Source organism: Schistocerca nitens, chromosome 5 (assembly GCF_023898315.1).
Source record: "Schistocerca nitens isolate TAMUIC-IGC-003100 chromosome 5, iqSchNite1.1, whole genome shotgun sequence".
Classification (NCBI taxonomy): domain Eukaryota; kingdom Metazoa; phylum Arthropoda; class Insecta; order Orthoptera; family Acrididae; genus Schistocerca; species Schistocerca nitens.
Window position 1 is genome coordinate 355620676 of NC_064618.1, and position 21758 is coordinate 355642433.

Below are 21758 nucleotides of genomic sequence, written 5' to 3' on the forward strand. Positions count from 1 at the left end.
ACACAATGATGCATATGAATGCGGAAGCAAACACCTTTTGAGTTATTTTATCACATGTTGAAAACCATTTATTAATATCTACTATAACTTTAAAAGTATTAAATTCTTAAGTTGTAAAGACAAATTATGGATGCCCTATATAACACATGCAAATCAACTTAAACTAGTGGTTTACGCTAGTTTAGGAAGACAGACATATCTGATCATGATCACACATATCTAAACCAGTCATAAGTGTTTTGAATTCTACAAATTTTCAACACTGTGTTACTATGTACTTTGATGTGATTAGGTTACATTTTAACAAGTAAAGTTTCTATCTAGTTGAGGATGATACTCTGATTCCATTTGGAACCCAGGGTTTAAGACCATTTAACATTCTTTCACAGGTTAATTTCTTAGGAAGATAGATTAAAAGAAATCTATGGCTGTGTTAAACAAAACACTACAGTTTTCAGGAAACAAGTTTTAGTGTTAACATTTTCAGTCTTTTTTGCAAGTACTTCTTGAATTTTTCCATCCTCATTTCATTCATTACCCTTGCATTTTTCCATTTATTTTTATTTATGTCATGCATACTAATGTTAAGTATCAACAGTTGAGTATCATGATCTAAGAGACCATCAACTACAGTATTTACGCTATGACTCTGCAATGTTGGTATGTCTACAAATCTTTCAAATGTGATAAGTAAGAACTGATAGTCTTTCAAAACCTAAATTGATATTCTTCCTAACATTATCTCATTCCACTTTGAAGGTAAAAATTTTAGTAATGCATCAACTTGGTTTATTAATAACTAATAATTATTAGTTGGAGCCCTATATATTGTGACTATCAGAATCAATATTTATGAAGTGTTACTTCCGCAGCATACTCTTCAAAATACTAATCACTTATAAGCTAAGAGTGTCAATGTTTTTATGTTTGTATTGTTTATTAATGAAAATGGCAGCTTCTTCTTTCTTTATACCTGACCTGCAGTAACAGAACGTTAGATTACATCCATTGATATTCAGTAATCCTATTTTAGTGGACAAATATACTGTGGTGTGCTAAACTTAAGGACAAAAGTAACTTTCACATGATGTGTCACTGCCATAGCTTGATGAAACTTGGAACATACATAGAAAGAATGGCTACATAACAGCACAGAAGGTAGCTGAAAGAAATATGTAATGAGACAAACAGAAATGACATTTTTATTCAAAGACAACAATTACACTGAAGTCACTATGGCTCATGATGGTAATTCATGTTATCTGATGTGCTCCCATACTGGACACAAGGTTTGTAAGGAGTTCTTGTGATAGGCTGTTCCATTCTTCCTAGAACATGGTTGACAATTGCTGTCTGGTCTTTGGTAAAATGTGAATGGACATCCTGCAATACTTCTTTGCAATGTATTCCACACATGCTCAATGTGATCTAAGTAGGGGAAATGGGCAGGGTAGAACATTTACTGAATATCTTCTTGTTCCAAGAGTTCCCTCCACCCGTGCTGTTCAGTGCAGTTGCACAATGCTACTCATAAAATTGAAATCAGGGCTGCGTGCACACCTGAAACACATATGTGGGGAAGGAATACAGTGTCAGAATAACTGATTGATCTCTCAAAGGCTTTTGATTGTGTAAATCATGAAATTCTGCTAGACAAGCTCAAGTGTTGTGGCATGAGTGGGACAGTGCACAAATGGATTAATTCGTACCTAACTGGAAGAGTGCAGAAAGTTGAAATGAGCAGTTCTCATAATATGCAAAGATCAGCACATTCCTCAAACTGGGGAACTATCAAGAATGGGGTTCCACAAGGGTCGGTCTTGGGTCGTTTGTTGTTCTTAATATATATTAATGACTTGCCATACTATATTCATGAAGAGGCAAAGTTAGTTCTCTTTGCTGATGATACAAGTATAGCAATCACACCTGACAAACAAGAATTAAATGATGAAATTGTCAATAATGTCTTTCAGAAAATTTCTAAGTGGTTCCTTGTAAACGGACTCTCACTGAATTTTGATAAGACACAGTACATACAGTTCAGTACAGTAAATGGTATGACACCATTAATAAATATAGACCTTAATCAGAAGCATATAGCTAAGGTAGAATATTCAAAATTTTTAGGTGTGTCCATTGATGAGAGATTAAATTGGAAGAAACACATTGATGATCTGCTGAAACGTTTGAGTTCAGCTACTTATGCAATAAGGGTCATTGCAATTTTTGGTGATAAACATCTTAGTAAATTACCTTACTACACCTATTTTCACTCATTGCTTGCATATGGCATCATATTTTGGGGTAATTCATCACTGAGGAATAAAGTATTTATTGCACAAAAGCGTGTAATCAGAATAATAGCTGGAGTCCACCCAAGATCATCCTGCAGACATTTATTTAAGGATCTAGGGATATTCACAGTAGCTTCTCAGTATATATACTCTCTTATGAAATTTGTTATTAACAACCAAACCCAATTCAAAAGTAATAGCAGTGTGCATAACTACAATACTAGGAGAAAGGATGATCTTCACTATTCAAGATTAAATCTTTGGCACAGAAAGGGGTGAATTATACTGCCACTAAAGTCTTTGGTCACTTACCAAATAGTATCAAAAGTCTGACAGATAACCAACAAGTATTTAAGAAGAAATTAAAAGAATTTCTGAATGACAACTTCTTCTACTCCATAGAGGAATTTTTAGATATAAATTAAGAAAAAAAGAAAAAAAATATTTAAAAAATTAAAAAAAAACAAAAAATAGAAAAGTTGTTATATTAACTTAATTATGTTGTTAAATTAACTTAATTATGTCATGTATTGGAAAATTTGACTCGTTCCACATCATTACGAAATATCGTATTCATGATCCATGGAACTAGTATTAATCTAATCTAATCTAATCTGATTGGTGAGTGTACCACGTATAAAGCTCTGGAGGTCAGTGTACCCATGCAACATTATGCTTCCCCACAACACAACACCTGGACCACTAGAATTATCATGTTCGACATAGTTCATAGGTGAATTTTGTGTTTCTGTCTTTCAACATATGAGAGTACATCCAAAATCACTACTCAGACTGAATCTGCTCTGAATTTAGAAGAGCACATGACCCCACTCCTTGTTGGTCCAGTTCCTATGCTCACGGAACCATCACAAATAGTGATACCAATGTGTGAGTGTCAATGGAATACTACAACATACACTCACATGTAGATGTCATGCCACTGTTGAATGAGGGATTGTGTGCCTTGTAGTCCTGTTAAATGTGATTGCAATTGCACCAGCAGTTTGACTTGCGTTCCTTGTTGCCTGCTGCATAATGTAGTGCTCATCTGCTGCTGTAGTTGCCTGTGGTTGACCACCTCCATTCCTTTAGACAGCAGTACCTTTGGTTTGGAATGCTCCCCATAAATATGAAACTGTGCTGTGAGCTATACCAAACTCCTGGGCTGTACTTGGCACACTTTGTCATCTTTCAGTTTCCCTATAATTCTTCCCTATGCGAAATCACCCAAATATTGCCTCAGGGCCATGATGTAATGAAGAACAACACCACAGTGACTGTAACCACTAGCTGACCAACACATAATGTCTTTTCCTGTCATTCCTTCAGCTGTCTTATGTTGTGAGACTAGCCCCATTTTCTGCTAGACTCACACTGACCTCACGATATGTGATGTCCAGCTTTCTGTGCATGACTGGAAGACCTCTGGCAAAATGCTCCCACACTTTCATTCATTTCCACCAACTAGTTAATATATTACATGTCTCTTTCATTTTTGCAGAGTAGTGTATGCACCTGTAAGTGATAAGCATATCATATTTCATTTGAACAGATACCCGCCAGGGTAGCCGAGAGCACTAACGTGCTGCTGCTGGACTCGGGTAGGTGCGCTGGCCCCAGATTGAATCCGCTCAGCAGATTAATAATAAAGGGCTGGTGTGCCGGCCAGCCTGGCTGTGGTTCTTAGGCAGTTTTCCACATCCTCCTCGGTGAATACCAGGTTGGTCCCCACATTTTGTCTCAGTTACATGACTTACAGACATTTGCACATGTTTGCACTATTCCATGGCTTATACTAGATGCAGACACCAGGGGTACACTAATTCCTTAAGGGGGGGGGGGTGTTGGGGGGGGTGTTGGGGGGGGGGCGGGATGGGGGGGGGGGAGGTTGGTGACAGGAAGGGCATCCAGCCACCCCTTAAAAACGTAACAATCCACATCCGATTAACCATGGCCGACCCTGCGTAGCCGCGGGACAAGGCTCAGAAAGAGAGAGAGATTTCATTTGAACAGATCAGAAGTTATCTGATTTTATTTATTAATCCTCTAATATATTTCTGCAACAAATATACTTTAGTTTCTTTCATATCTTACCATCTTTCAGGCACAAAGTTTTCAGTTCTATGTACTTCTGACAATACTCATAATATGAAATCACCCAGCTTCCCATGTTTTAATTGTGACCCTTAATTTTATATTTGATTGTATATATATGGAATTCAACAAAACTGCTGTTAGTGCACCCCTCATTTTTCCACTGTCATTGTTCAAATCAAAACTATCACAGAATCATCATGGTGCCTTATTGTAAGATTCTATACCTTGGAGATCATTTAATTTGCAACTATAATGGTCTCTTAAAAGTCTCTCTATGACCATACTTTGAGGTAAATGTCAGCTCATCTGTGTCAGTTCTTCATTCACTGCAGGGGATGATTAAATTAATGTGCCTGCACTGTTGTTTCGGAAGACACTAGATGACATTTGAGAAATTGTAGCTGTATTTCTTGAAAAAATAAATAAATAAATAAATAAATAAATAAAAATGGATGAGGTAAAGGGACATAAAGAGTTTATTATAGATGTTTTCAATGTTGTTCATCTATTAGTGATACAAGATTGAATCATAATGTTTCAGATATAACTTTAGAAAATACATGTAACTCATTTTAAATAGAACAGTTACAATATGTTACTGAAATTCATGCTGTAAAGTATTTATTAGGATAAAATTTACCTTAATAATTCAATTGGAGGCTGGGCACCATAGGTGTCCAGCTTTGGCATGTTGACATCATCCACAAAGAAAACAAGTTTTTTGCCAAGTGGAGGGCCCAGCACAGTTTTTTTTCTTCGCTCCAACTTAGCTTCAAATATTTCTTGTGTGCGGCTACTGCTTGTCTGGGCAGAAAAATTCAGTGCCACAGTAATATGATCTCCTTGTGCTAACAATTTGTTCAGAACCTCTTTAGCAATGACAGATTTCCCAACACCTTTCAACAAATAAGTGAGTGTAAATACAAAAAAAAGAAAAAAAATTGGAAATTCAATGACTATAATTAATGTAACTCAGACAATAACTGAATAGCTTTCAGTAAATAGTCTGACCAGTACACTCACAAACTCATATCTTCCTTTTCAAGTGAAACAATTGTGCCTTGAGTTTCTAGAAGTTGACATTATTAGGACAAAAAGAATGTAACACTTTACTTAAGTGGGTATTCATATGGATAATAAGCTATAAATAATGCAATAATTTGCAGAGCTGCTCAGAAAAATTACGTAAACTTGCACTAAATTTTTAAGCAAGCTTACTACACTAGCATAAATAGGTAAAATAATAATTTAGCTCAATATACTGTATTTATTGAACCTGCACAAGAAATATTAAAATGAAATAAATAAAATACTTCTTCTCCACAAACTGCTTTTTTCAAGCATAGTAGGGCTTTCTCTGTTGGAAATTTGTTGTAAAAATGAACGTAGACCAGTGTTTGTTCCATTGACAAAGGGATAATGAGATCTGGCACAACAGCTTGATTTGGACAAAGACAGGCAAGGAAATAAGCTCTGTTATTTTCAAAAGAACCAAACCAGAATTCACCCGATTATGGGATAATGTTCAAGAATATCAATAATGCTGTCTCATGGGAAGTATGCAAGGTCTGAAGTATTCTGTGTGCCCATCTGTCAGCCATTAATATTCTCATCAAATTAATCAAAACTTTGATGAACAGGTAATGAGCACACACAATTTATAGAGATGAAACTGTCCGTTCACTAAAAGACTCTGGCAATAAGAAGCATGGGTATTCTCTCTCTGGTCATTTATGAATTGCCACTTGCCATAGAAGAGAATGTGGTTCACTGTGATAGCTCTGTCTGTATATTTGTGTAGGTTCTTTAAATGGCCTGCACATATAAATAAATATTCATGCCATCCCTGTGTGGCAAAGCTATTGTAGGGAGGCACGATTATATATACACAGACAGAAAATTTAAAACAAAACTATCAATTATTTTATATAGCACTTTTTTTTTCACCGATCTCGTTGTCTGCTTATCCTTCGCGGTGGCACAATAGAGAAGTATGTAATTGTGCTTTCCCAGTAGTATTAATTTAAAGTTATAATATTAGAGCGTGGAATGTCAGATCTCTTAATTGGGCAGGTAGGTTAGAAAATTTAAAAAGGGAAATGGATAGGTTAAAGTTAGATATAGTGGGAATTAGTGAAGTTCGGTGGCAGGAGCAACAAGACTTCTGGTCAGGTGAATACAGGGTTATAAATACAAAATCAAAACGGGGGAATGCAGGAGTAGGTTTAATAATGAATAAAAAAATAGGAGTGCGGGTAAGCTACTACAAACAGCATAGTGAACGCATTATTGTGGCCAAGATAGATACGAAGCCCACACCTACTACAGTAGTACAAGTTTATATGCCAACTAGCTCTGCAGATGACGAAGAAGTTGATGAAATGTATGATGAGATAAAAGAAATTATTCATTTAGTGAAGGGAGACGAAAATTTAATAGTCATGGGTGGCTGGAATTCATCAGTAGGAAAAGGGAGAGAAGGAAACATAGTAGCTGAATATGGATTGGGGCTATGAAATGAAAGAGGAAGCCGCCTGGTAGAATTTTGCGCAGAGCATAACTTAATCATAGCTAATACTTGGTTTAAGAATCATAAAAGAAGGTTGTATATATGGAAGAAGCCTGGAGATACTTAAAGGTATCAGATAGATTATATAATGGTAAGACAGAGATTTAGGAACCAGGTTTTAAATTGTAAGACGTTTCCAGGGGCAGATGTGCACTCTGACCACAATCTAATGGTTATGAACTGTAGATTAAAACTGAAGAAATTGCAAAAAGGTGGCAATTTAAGGAGATGGGACCTGGATAAACTGAAAGAACCAGAGATTGTACAGAGTTTCAGGGAGAGCATAAGGGAACAATTGACAGGAATGGGGAAAAGAAATACAGTAGAAGGAGAATGGGTAGCTTTGAGGGATGTAATAGTGAAGGCAGCAGAGGATCAAATAGGTAAAAAGACGAGAGCTAGTAGAAACCCTTGGGTAACAGAAGAAATATTGAATTTAATTGATGAAAGGAGAAAATATAAAAATGCTGTAAATGAAGCAGGCAAAAAGGAATACAAACGTCTCAAAAATGAGATTGACAGGAAGTGCAAAATGGCTAAGCAGGGATGGCTAGAGGACAAATATAAGGATGTAGAGCCTTATCTCACTAGGGGTAAGATAGATACTGCCTACAGGAAAATTAGAGAGACCTTTGGAGAAAGGAGAACCACTTGCATGAATATCAAGAACTTTGATGGAAACCCAGTTCTAAGCAAAGAAGGGAAAGCAGAAAGGTGGAAGGAGTATATAGAGGGCCTATACAAGGGCGATGTAATTGAGGACAATATTATGGAAATGGAAGAGGATGTAGATGAAGATGAAATGGGAGATATGATATTGTGTGAAGAGTTTGACAGAGCACTGAAAGACCTGAGTCGAAACAAGGCCCCCGGAGCAGACAACATTCCATTAGAACTACTGACAACCTTGGGAGAGCCAGTCCTGACAAAACTCTACCATCTGGTGAGCAAGATGTATGATACAGGCGAAATACCCGCAGACTTCAAGAAGAATATAACAATTCCAATCCCAAAGAAAGCAGGTGTTGACAGATGTGAAAATTACCGAACTATCAGTTTAATAAGTCACAGCTGCAAAATACTAATACGAATTATTTACAGACGAATGGAAAAACTGGTAGAAGCCGACCTCAGGGAAGATCAGTTTGGATTCCGTAGAAATGTTGGAACACGTGAGGCAATACTGACCCTACGACTTATCTTAGAAGAAAGATTAAGGAAAGGCAAACCTATGTTTATAGCATTTGTAGACTTAGAGAAAGCTTTTGACAATGTTGATTGGAATACTCTCTTTCAAATTCTGAAGGTGGCAGGGATAAAATACAGATAGTGAAAGGCTATTTACAATTTGTACAAAAACCAGATGGCAGTTATAAGAGTCGAGGGGCATGAAAGGGAAGCAGTGGTTGGGAAGGGAGTGAGACAGGGTTGTAGCCTCTCCCCGATGTTATTCAATCTGTATATTGAGCAAGCAATAAAGGAAACAAAAGAAAAGTTCGGAGTAGGTATTAAAATCCATGGAGAAGAAATAAAAACATTGAGGTTCGCCGATGACATTGTAATTCTGTCAGAGACAGCAAAGGACTTGGAAGAGCAGTTGAACGGAATGGACAGTGTCTTGAAAGGAGGGTATAAGATGAACATCAACAAAAGCAAAACGAGGATAATGGAATGTAGTAGAATTAAGTCGGGTGATTCTGAGAGAATTAGATTAGGAAATGACACACTTAAAGTAGTAAAGGAGTTTTGCTATTTGGGGAGCAAAATAACTGATTATGGTCGAAGTAGAGAGGATATAAAATGTAGACTGGCAATGGCAAGGAAAGCGTTTCTTAAGAAGAGAAATTTGTTAACATTGAGTATTGATTTAAGTGTCAGGAAGTCATTTCTCAAAATATTTGTATGGAGTGTAGACATGTATGGAAGTGAAACATGGACGATAAATAGCTTAGACAAGAAGAGAATAGAAGCTTTCGAAATGTGGTGCTACAGAAGAATGCTGAAGATTAGATGGGTTGATCACATAACTAATGAGGAGGTATTTAATAGAATTTGGGAGAAGAGGAGCTTGTGGCTCAACTTGACTAGAAGAAGGGATTGGTTGCTAGGACATGTTCTGAGACATCAAGGGATCACCAATTTAGTATTGTATGGCAGCATGGAGGGTAAAAATCGTAGAGGGAGACCAAGAGATGAATACACTAAACAGATTCAGAAGGATGTAGGTTGCAGTAGGTACTGGGAGATGAAGAAGCTTGCACAGGATAGAGTAGCATGGAGAGCTGCATCAAACCAGTCTCAGGACTGAAGACCACAACTTCAACAACAACAACAATATGCAGAAGTCACAAGTTCTTGTTCTTGTATTTAGTTATGTCCTATTCTCCACTTCCCAATGCAGTGAGGACTTGTGTTTATTGATGGACATTTTTTTTTCGGAGATGAAGTCAACATGAAAAGAGAATAGTCATCACAGCCACACCGGCATTGTTGTGCATCATTAGGGAGACAAGGCAAGTACCAAGCTGCACACTTAAAGTGAAAGGAATTACCAATGTATTAATGTTCCAGAACTTCCAAAACATTTCTTAACACACACATGTCCATACCTGTATGTGCTTCCAGGCATATAATTTCTAATGTGGCTACATGATAATTACTTCAGCTCTCAATAATTCACACTATCTCTCTCCTCAACCATTATATCTGTTGACCTATACAAGGGCAGCATTTAATAATTTAAAATAATTATATAATTTTGTACATTTTCTATTAAATTAATTGTTGTGTTTCTCTGTTTCATGAATGGGATTACTATGCTTTCATAATAAGGATGGAAATCACACAATGTGCAAAAGAGTAAATATAATCAATTGGAGAATTAATGCTGGAAGGAGTGAAAAAGCCGACAAAAAGGTAGGAAAATTCATGATACATTGAGTGCATGACTGTATTTAGTTGTATCTCTGCCAATAGTGATCATAGTACCTTCCCTAACCCAATTCCCAAACTGGAGAATTCTCACAAAATATGTAGACACTTGGAAAGAAAATTAATTTTAGGGAGAGAAATTGTGTGTATACAACTGAGTTTTACTGGCAATGTATTTTGAAACATGTTAGTGAGGACCAACTGTATAGGTTTCATAGTGGTATCATCACTATTGCAAACAGAATATTTCATTTTCAAAAGTATTCAATTATTTTGTCATTTTTTTAAAATTATCAAAAAATGAGAATGCACAATTGGCACATTGTTGCCAGTCCATTGCCAGATAGCCACAAGATGTTGCTGACATAGATATGTCAACAAATGAAATTGAAACTGAAAATTTTGGTCACAGTGATGACAACCAATTAATTTTTCAATTAATATGGACACAGATGTAAGTAACATTATTACTCGAATTGATACAATGACAGTAAATGACAGAGGGTCATAATTTTCTCCAGGGAATATTTTTTCCCCTTGGGAAATGTAACACACACAGCATGTATATATGAAATTATTCTTTACCTGCCACCTTTACAACTGATGCAAATGTGTTTGGACAGGGTGCATAACGCACAAGGGAAACTTTGATCATGATGCAAAAGTTATAAAACTTATTTAAACAAATCTTCAATGATTTCAAGAAGAAGATTAAGGAAGAGCAAAAACAACCATTCAAATAAAGTACTGATGAAAAATTTAATGATTTCTCGGGAAAAAAAAAACTGAAATCTTAATGATGTTTCACAATAACAGACAGATACACAAAAGAAATTATTTGAATAGAAAAATGAAACTCTTGATGCTTTCAAATCCAACATAACACCACAGTTGAATGACTTGGCAAAGGATTTGCAGCTGATATTTGAAATGAATTATTGGATAAACTTGTTAAGTATGTGGAAAGACCTAAAAACATAATTGCTCACTGATTTATCACAAGATATAAATAATTTAAGCCAAAAAGTGTCATCAGCAGGTGAGACACAAGAACGGTTTGTGGAAAAGGTGAAGGAGGTATCTGAGACCCAGACAAAAATGCAACAGGAGAAGTCACAGTTGTGCCAGAATATAAATACACTTGTAGGTACCACTGATGGGCTGCTAACTGAGTATAAAGGTCTACCTGGAGAGGTGCAAGACCTGTCGCTGCATCTAGGTAGCATAAGTTGAAATACTCAGTTCATGAGAAATGAGCAAGAAAGGATAGATAAAGACATTAAGGAAATAAAGGACAAAGTCAATGCTGGTGTGCTAGACCAAGGCAACATCCTGGCACAGAAGGTAGTCCAGGAACACAAATGTTACGTAGATGTGATCGAGGAATGGATGAAGGTACAACAGACAAAACTCAGAGCTAAAATGGATCAAAGGTTAAAAGCAGTGGAGGAAAAATCATGGACTAACATCATTAGTACCATTGAAAAGGAAAGGGAACATTCAGCCCCAAGCTATGAGGTGTCAACAGACAGGATATATAATCTGAACATCTATTTGCACTTGAATCCTAACCTGTCAGGTGAAATAGTTTGCAACTATATCATATAGAAGGCACTGCCAACTTCTGTCCCTGTCATGCAGAGGTATTTGGGATACAATCTGATACATTGAAACAATGCCACATCAGCAGCAGACAGAGCTGTACACCTTTCTACTTTGCTCGTGGATGAAAGCTTATTATGACATGAGAAGATTCTGACTTTTTTTTTCCAAAGGTAAGTGAACAAACACAGTCATCCAGAATGAGATTTTCACTCTGCAGTGGAGTGCGCGCTGATATGAAACTTCCTGGCAGATTAAAACTGTGTGCCCGACCGAGACTCGAACGCGGGACCTTTGCCTTTCGCGGGCAAGTGCTCTACCATCTGAGCTACCGAAGTACGACTCACGCCCGGTCCTCACAGCTTTACTTCTGCCAGTATCTCGTCTCCTACCTTCCAAACTTACTGGCAGAAGTAAAGCTGTGAGGACCGGGCGTGAGTCGTACTTCGGAGCTCAGATGGTAGAGCACTAGCCCGCGAAAGGCAAAGGTCCCAAGTTCGAGTCTCGGTCGGGCACACAGTTTTAATCTGCCAGGAAGTTTCATATCAGCGCACACTCCGCTGCAGAGTGAAAATCTCATTCTGGAAACATCCCCCAGGCTGTGGCTAAACCATGTCTCCGCAGTATCCTTTCTTTCAGGAGTGCTAGTTCTGCAAGGTTCACAGGAGAGCTTCTGTAAAGTTTGGAAGGTAGGAGACGAGATACTGGCAGAAGTAAAGCTGTGAGGACTGGGCATGAGTCGTACTTTGGTAGCTCAGTTGGTAGAGCACTTGCCCGTGAAAGGCAAAGGTCACGAGTTCGAGTCTCGGTCGGGCACACAGTTTTAATTTGCCAGGAAGTTTCAAACACAGTCAGGTTCATAAGAGGCATCTAGAACGTTTTCCCACAGAAGATATGCTTTGTGGTAGGTTACACACAAGGTGAAAGGCTAATAGAGAAGTTTCTGACTTTTTTTTCCAAAGGTAAGTGAACAAACACTGTCATGTTCATAAGAGGCATCTAGAACGTTTTCCACAGAAGATACGCTTTGTGGTGGGTTACACACAGGGTGAAAGGCCAATAGTAAACTGCCTGATCAGCATGGACACCTTTAGGAAGCACCAAGCACAAATTGACACCGGTAAGGGGAAGTGTCACTTTGTTGTGAACAACAAACAATATTCAGCAAATCCAGTCAAGTCAAACGCCAGAGAAACAAACCAAAACATACTGCTGATTTTGAATTCAGTTATTCTATCCTACTGCCATGTTTGTAAATATACAAGGAACTGCAGGAGCTTTTAATATGTTATGCTCATACTTTTGAATGATGCCCTGGCATAATCAGAAGATACAAATACATAATAGAGGTACCCACACAAAACCTTCTGCTTTTTGTCTTATTACATTCTATGGGCCAAGAAGGAGGCTGCCAGGAAAGAGATCAATAGCACCTTAAATTTGGAAATAATGCAACCATGCTTATCTCCGTACTGTAGACCCATTTTGGCCATTAGTAAATCAGATGGTAGTGTCCACCTCATGCTCAATGCACGAGACATAAATAAGATTACTGTGCCTTGCAGAACACATGACCTGACAATCTGGAAGAACAACTTCTAACATTACATAATGTTAATTACCTCACCATAATAGCTCTCTAAGCCTCATACTGGCAAATTGGACTACATAAAAATTGCCTTAAGAATACTGCCTTTGTATGTGATGGCAGAATCTATGAGTTCTGTGTTTTTTCTTTTGGTGTAAACATCAGTGCAGGTGTGTTTATTTCTGCTTTAGATTGAGTCTTAGGATGTGAATTGTTAAGTAGGGTCACTGCATATGTTGATGATTTATTGATTGCTACCTCCACATGGTCAGAACACTTAAGGCTCTTCGCTCAAGTCATGTACAGGTTTTCAGAACATGGAGTCAGCCAACTTAATGATGTCACATTTTGGTAATGAAAGGACTAAATTATTTGGACTCATAATATCACCTCAAGGCATATTTCCAGTCCCTAAGAAGCTCAGTGCGAGCAGAAACTGCCCTTTACCTCAAAATAAGAAACAGTTGAAGGGATATCTTGGATTAGTATCTTTCTTCAGAAAATTTATAGCACAGTAGCTTTTAAATAGTTATGCTCTATTGAATTTTCTACAGAATAACCACCCCTGGTTATGTACCAAGTAATGCCAAACTGATTTTGACAACATTAAAGGACAACAAGTACTCCTTAGGACCCATCCAAATTCAAGAAAGTATGGCAAGTTGAATCACAAGTGGTCACTGCTGTACACAGGGTCATTTGTTATACCAAAAATTCCTCACACAGGAGCCTATAAGTTAGTATACTTAAACAGTGGTAAGGATACAGGGCTCACCCACACAAAGATTCACATGAATTTATGCACTAAACATGTATATAAGTGTACATGGGAGATGACATACTGTCAACATTGTTTTACACTTGTTCATTGGCACAATTCTTGCTGATACATACTCATGCACAACAGAATAGATAAGAATGATGGCATGTAGCAAAAGGAATTATAAGTCACTGAGACTGAAGTACACTGTTTACAGTTGATGATGGCACTTGTATAAGACAATATTGTACTGTGAGAATGTACCAGTAGATTGTAAACAGAAAAAAAAGTGGATTAACATGAGTAGAGAGTCATGAAATGATGTACTCAATAGTTCATGATGAACAAAGGATTGCAGTGGTAGAACAAAAATGAATGAAGCTCCTGCCCTTAACATCTCCTTTAGATGAGTAGATACAACCTAATAAACTTGTCAGGGAGGCATAGCTAAGCGAAGTTATTTAGGCTTCTTGCAATTTCAAGTTATGAAGCTCTCCTTCCTCCACATCTGTAACAATGTCCACCCCAGGTAGCTGAGTGGTCAGCGTGACAGAATGTCAGTCCTAAGGAGCCGGGTTCGATTCCCGGCTGGGTCGGAGATTTTCTCCGCTACGATACTGGGTGTTGTATTGTCTTAATCATCATCATTTCATCCCCATCGACATGCAAGTCACCTCAGTGGCGCCAAATCAAAAGACTTGCGAACAGTCTTCTTGACAGGAGGCCCTAGTCACATGAAATTTACTTTATTTTATTTGTACATTCAGGTGTGGTGTATGAACACAAAACTTACGCATATCATGTGATGTTGCATAGAAGAATTTTGTCAATACTGGAAAATGAGACTCAAAAAAATGACAACCTGTCTAATGTTCAAGTAAGATGACACTGAATATCAGACTGTTCACAAATGAACATTCAAAAGGATAATACCCAAGAGCAAAACGCAATAAAATTGATAATGTAAAAACTGAAAGATATTACGTGACATAAAATCACAAGAATGTATATAATATTAACTGTATTCAATGTATAATTCATGCATAGTGTTCATGTAAACTTTTGTACAATATTTATCTGAAAAAAAGCAAACACCATATGAAAATGTATATGTACAGACTAAGAAATATGCAAACCAGGCATGTCAGTGTATTTTAAAATGTAAATACTTAGTTTATTGTAGGAATGATGAAATGTAAAAACCACGATGCAATGTAAAGCTGAATATGTTTTCTAAGACTGCATGTATGAACTAATAACTGTAAATGTGCTACAAACATATTGTGAAGGTTTGAAACTGATAACTTTGTGATTATTTCATTAAAAAATGTGTGCCACTGATGGGGAGTAACAAACATTTTTATCCTCAGTGTTCTTGGGTATTGAGAAGACATTCTACCACAGAGAGGGTATGTAAGTCATTAAAAGCATTGGAACTTACCTTGAGCCCATTCATGTGTCTTTGGGAGCCTTGTCCAACCACTGAAAAACGTGGATTATTGAAGGAACAAATGCCTGGACTGTAAATGATGAACTTCCTCACCACAACATCAATGGTTCCACTATACACAATCTCAGCATACCATGTTGTAGCAATGGGATGAATACTTTTATTGACTTTGGGTAAAAAAGTGAAATTGTAGCACACTCATGGACAGCTAAACTTAATGACAGCTTTAACAAACTCAGGTGCTTGTGCAGCATACGTCACATGATGTGTGTTCACTGGACAATGCCGCAATAGCAGATCCCAATAATCAGCATACAGTCTCTGAATTCAAAGACACCTATCAATGTAACCCTTATAAAAATTTTGTAAATAGTAGTAGTAATAATTTGTAAAGTGTACATTAAAGAAAATTAGATAGATATGTTATGTAATGACACAGTCTGGGAGTAAATGAGGAAAACTTGGCTATGAATAAAGGTCTCAGTACCCTGACAGGCCAAGAGTTTAAAGTAAAAACAGATGCAAATAGTGTAATGGCACCACCACTTTATACTGACGTCCAGTGAAATGGATGAAACCAGTATACAGTGCGGGGTGGGGGGCAGTTGTGTAAGTTCTTTAAATGGCCTATACAATAAATAAATATTCATGCTGTCCCCACGTGGCAAAGATATCATAGGGAGGTAATATCTATGCTGACAGAAAATTGAAAACAAAACTATCAATTACTTTAAGTACCTGATTTGTTTTTTTCCATCAATCTCAGTGTCCTTCACTCCTTTGAGCTGGTGTGCTAAATATATAATTGCACTCACCCAATATGGTGTTAATTAAAAGTTGTAATATGGTGAAAGGAAGATGAAAGCTATGGTGTTTGCAGATGATCTGATGATTTGGGGGAATACGGAGGAGGAAGTACAAGAGCAGTTGGACATACGAGAATGAACAGTACAAGAATATGGGATGAAATTTAGTATAAGTAAGAGTGAGAGGATTATCACAACAAGAAAGAAGGAGAGAGGAACAACGGGAATAACAGTTGGTGGGGAACGATTGAGGACAGTGGAGAGTTTCAAGTACCTAGGAAGCCTGATACAGGAAGATGGAAAAAGTGACAGAGAAATAAATGAGCAGGGGAGAAAAGCAGAAGCATTTCGGAAGACTGTCAGAAGCCTGATATGGAGCAAGGATGTACCCCAAATCAGTAAAAAGGTATATACCAGTCACACTATTTCCCGATCCTCACATATGCATCAGAAACCGGCGTTATGAAAGGAAGAGAGAAAAGCAAAGTACAAGCTAGTGAGATGAAATTCTTGAGAAACAGTATTGCAGTGACTAAGATAGACAGGTTAAGAAATGAGAGGATGAGAGAGTTAATGAAGGTGGAACCATTACAGGAGGAGATAGAGAAATCAAGGCTGAGATGGTACGGACACGTTAGGAGAATGGAGGAGAAGAGGATACCCAAGAGGATACACGAGATGAAACTGGAAGGAAAGAGAACAAGAGGAAGACCAAGAGACAGATGGCTGAAAGGAGTAGAGGAATGCATCCAGAAGAAAGGAGAAGACTGGATCAAGGTGAAGACGGAAAGATGTGGCAAGACAGAAGACGATGGAGAGGCCTATGTTCCATACAGACCCGGCCAGAGGCTGGAAAATGTCCAAGATGATGATGATGATGATGATGAATATGGGAAGTTGCAAGTTTCAATTCTCCTGCCTAGCTATATCCTACTCTCCACTTCCTGATGCGGCAAGGACTTGGATTTTTAAATCGACCTTTTCAGAGATGGAGTCAACATGAAGAGAGAAAAACCACCGCATCGATGCCAGCAGTGTTGTATGTCTTTGGTGAGACAAGGTAAATACCAAGCTGCATACCAAAACTAAGAGGAATTAACACTAGATTAAAGTCCCAGAGCTGCCAAAGTTTCTCAACACACATGCATCCACAGCTGTACATTTTTCTGGGGATATAATTTCTGGTGCAGATAAATGATAATTTCTTCAGCTCCAATACATCACACTGTCTCTCTCCCCAACCACTAGAGTATGAGAGGTGTTCAATAAGTAATGCAACACATTTTTTCTGAGCCAATTTTGGTTCAATAAAATTGTAGTTTTGCTTGCAACAGCCTTAAACATTTCTGTGTCATCTCACATATTTTCAATAACTTCTGTGAGATGGCAGCACTATAACCAGTCTTCAAACTGGCATCTGTAACTGAAGTGTGTTCCAAGCACAAAGCAGCTATTGAATTTCACAAATCTTTACAGGCATTTACAGAATATCTATGTGCACTGATAGTGGACAAAAGCAAAATAACTTGCTAGGCAACAACATCTGTCATCAACAGGAAAAGAAGAAGGAAATCCATTTTCATCACCTGTGTGCAGTCGGACTGTGCACAGCAGTGATGCTTGCAATGTTGCAACATGTAGACACACTTATTTGAGGTGATGGGTGAATAGCAATCAAGCAACCCAATGTTCAACTTGGCATGTCTGTTGCTAGTGCTTAGACACAGATGAATAACAATCAAGCAACTCAATGTTCAACTTGACATCTCTATTGCTAGTGCTTACACACAGATGAATAACAATCAAGCAGCTCAATGCTCAGCTTGACATCTCTGTTGGTAGTGCTGACATAGATCTCCATAAGTTAATATATTCAAAGGTTTGTGTCCACTGGATTTCTTGAAGCCTAACTAAGGAGCTTAAACAGGAAAGAGGTAACATCCATGCAAAACTGCTTGTTTGTTACAAGGCTGACATTGATGATCCCTTATTAAATAAATCCACAGAGTGGCACCGCACATCTCTTTCAAAGAAGTTCAGAATATTATCATCAGCTGATCAGATCATGACTACAATCATCCAAGATGAAGGGGTTAATCTGTGTGATAAGCTTTTGGGACTCAGAAGAGGCTATTTTTTTCTCTCATGGTCAAATGGTCAGTTCCATTGTGTGTTCTGAAATTATTAGGAAACTGAAGAAATAATTACAGCTTGTATACAGTAACAAAAATAAAAATGGCGTGCTCCTTCTCCGTGATCGTGCAATGTCACATCCTAGTCTGTGCATCCAAGAGGAGATCACCAAACTTCAGTGGACTGTTCTTCCTCATCCGCCTACAGCCTGGACCTCACACATTCTGACTTCCATCACTTTGGTCCATAGAGGCATGGATTTCATAGGCAGCACTACAGCAATGTGATTAACATGAAATTGGCTGAGACACAGATTGGTAGAGTGGTAGCATGATGGCATACAGGCTCTCACATTAATGTGGTATAAGGCCATAGAGATGAATGGAAATTACACTGAAAAAAATAGTTTTATAGCCAAAGATTTGGAAAACAATATGGTGCATTTAAATTATGAATAAAATCATTATGTTGTGAGAAAAAAGTGTAGCACTACTTATTGAATGACCTTGTATTTTCTGTGGAGTTCCTAGTGCTGCTTGAAAGTGTATGGGCCTGCAGGATTTCTAGAAATTTTGTTCCTACTGTAATCTATGTTTGTAAACAGAAAACCATGGAAAGCAGAAAATCAGAAGAGGAGCTGGTTAGGGTTTAGGTATCACTTGGGTAATGCAGGCAAGAATTTCAATGGAGCACCTCATATTGTCTTGCAGTGATTATAGTGACTAATTGAGGAAAATTCCAGGAGAGCCATTTGCCATGGACAAAACAGTGTGTGCAGGCACGAATCATTGGTCCTTAGTGCAGATATCTGGATAACAGCACATTCTGCTTAAGACATAAAAATATCAATATCTATACTACCATTTCCTCTTCCTGAGCCAATATGGAGTTTTCTAGTAACACTGCACAAATCACTTTGACTACAGATAATGATGCAAGTAACTGAAAGGAGACTATATTGTGCCTTCAAATTTACTGTCCCATCCAATTCCATACTTTCATTTCCTTTTAACTGAGACTGTTGCTCTCCAGATGCCACTGATAAAGACCACTGCTTAGGATTTGTAAATTTCTTTTTTAATGATGACAGTTAACATCCTTCTGCAGTATTACATCAACATCATTGCTTGAAGATCATGAGAAGGTACTGCAACAAAATATGGCATAATATGTAGATTTCTCAGGATTTCATAAAAGATTTAAACAGTTTAAAATCTGTGCACCTTTCTCTCTCAGTTGGTATGTTACCAAAATGTCACTCAGTAACAATGCTAAACCACACACACATAGTCCACTACCTACTCCCGAAAATTTCTTAAATCTGCAGTCATCTGAAAACAGATCTATATGCTCCTTCCTTGCCACGGGTTAATCAGTTTTTCATGCTCATTGGTCAGTAGTTAGGAAGAGAGAAAATAGCTATCCATTGGTACATATTTATCTTTCTTGAAGCTAGTTCCCTTTGTTTAAATTTCTAATCTGCCCAGGATGTATTCACCTCTTTTTGTGCTATGATAGGAACATTTCTTATTTTGTTTTTATCACATGCTATTGAGCAGGATTTCCTTGATATTCTACTGACCAAGTCCTTCATAATTTCTCAGCTGGGACTTACTGCACTGCATGTACTCCATATGCATAGACTAATGGCTAGTGCTAATGGTTACTAACATGGATATTCTGTGTTTGATTACCTAATGGGCCCAAGTTAGAAGCTGCTGGAACATAGAAGCATAAAAACTGAATGCAAGCTGCTGAAGTGGCATCAAATAGAAGATATTGCATCTGGATGAGGTCAACACATTATGTGTACTGATTTTCTTTCATCAAATCACCTCAACTTGTAACATGTAGTTGTCTTCATCTATTTTACTTCTCCTACATTTACCCTTATTTTAGACTGATTTATTATCCATTTTGTTCTACCTCTTATAATCTATGTGCTTTTATTTTTTGATGTTTATCTAGTTTGTTAGGAGCATTTTACTGTTGGTGTCTCTTGTTTCTGGTAATAAATTCTTCCTTTTGTTCACCTTTCTTACTTCAGTTCCGATTTGTACTTTCATCTATAAACCTTTCATATAGTTTCAAGGATGGAGGAGCTTGTGGTTCCTAAATGATTGTCTTGATGTAACCATTTTGTCTGCTTATGTCTAATGATCTAGTAAACAGAAATTCTGCCTAATGTTCCGATAGTGAATGTTATCATTTGTTACTTAACGGAGATCAATAAGCAATTAGCACAAGAGGAAAGAACTAAAGTGTTCTTCTATATTTTAAAGATTACATAACAAATTAGTACCTGTGTCTCCTGTGAGTAAGACATGCCTCTTGACAGAAAGTAACCTCTCAGTTACATAACCAAAACGGACAGTATCAGTAGTTGGTACTAACATTTCAAAAAAAGGCATTTCCCGATCAAATTGAAAAGCCGGCACTATGCTGCTCCAAAGGCTCATTCTCTTTTGTGGAATGTTTACATACACACTCCACAGATCATCAGCAGCTGGCAAACTGTAATTGGGAATCAATTAAGGATTATAGAACGAAATTAACAAAATACCACAATAGGATCTAGAAAGAATGTAGATCTTACATCATATTAAGAAACAGCAGATAATATATTTCATAACATAACAGTATTTCTATCTCATCAATAAATATAATTTAAATTAAAGAAGGAAATAATAATAATAATAATAAGTCTCAATGAAGTTACAAACGATTATTACATACCATTAATCTCTGTTCAAAACAAAGGAACATTGGCTACGGGTGGTCCACTAATGAATTTTTAACTACAAGGTGTTTTCTATTACACTCACTGCTCTTGCGTAATAATACATGAAAACTTTTGTTCTTTTGAATCCACACATATATAAAAGTATAAAACTACTCTTGTTCTGAAGTTTCGAATATAGGAAATATTGTACCGTGCATCTGGATGGTCATCAAACTGCTCCTTCACAAAGATTTCAAATTTTTCTTGGGATGCATCAGTGAGGTTGCCACCAAGGGACCAAAGATATGAAAACACATAGGCCTGGCAGAGGAAATTTTTTATTCGAGAAGCATCAGACGTTTTATCAATACTTCCAGGTGACATAATTAGGCTCTCCATCAGCCCACAAAGCATAGTAGCTTTGCTGATATCTGCCTGAAAAGTAATATATTGTAAATTTATATAACTCAACACAGTCAAAATCAAGGAAAATGTAAAAATGTTAGCCAGCAATAAGAAAAGTGAAAATAAATATGATCATCAAGTGCAAAAGTGAAACTGGGTGTTTATTAATATTTTATAGCAATGGTATTATTATTTTGTGTCAAACAAGTGGGAAAGGTAAACGTGAATTCTTTTATGTCAAACAAGTGGGGAAGGTAAACATGAAGAGTTTGTTTAGCAGAGCAGTGTGACACACTAATAATACTGAAGGTTGAAATATCAAACCTCATTTAAAAATGATAATTTTACTCTCTTATATTCTGGTCTCACTAATAGACTTACAAGGAATCACAGGGCCATCA

General features: G+C 37.3%; 1 protein-coding gene across 1 annotated transcript in view; it reads right to left on the reverse strand.

The window, feature by feature from the left end:
* Positions 1 to 21758, reverse strand: part of LOC126260454 (dynein axonemal heavy chain 6) — a 1163459-nt gene that overhangs the window by 562806 nt on the left and 578895 nt on the right. Inside the window, exons 70-72 of the mRNA XM_049957783.1 lie at positions 21164 to 21387; positions 20533 to 20744; positions 5032 to 5287 (exon numbers count right to left, since the gene is read on the reverse strand). Of these exons, the coding sequence (XP_049813740.1) occupies positions 5032 to 5287; positions 20533 to 20744; positions 21164 to 21387 (692 nt within the window). The remainder of the gene's footprint in view (positions 1 to 5031; positions 5288 to 20532; positions 20745 to 21163; positions 21388 to 21758) is intronic.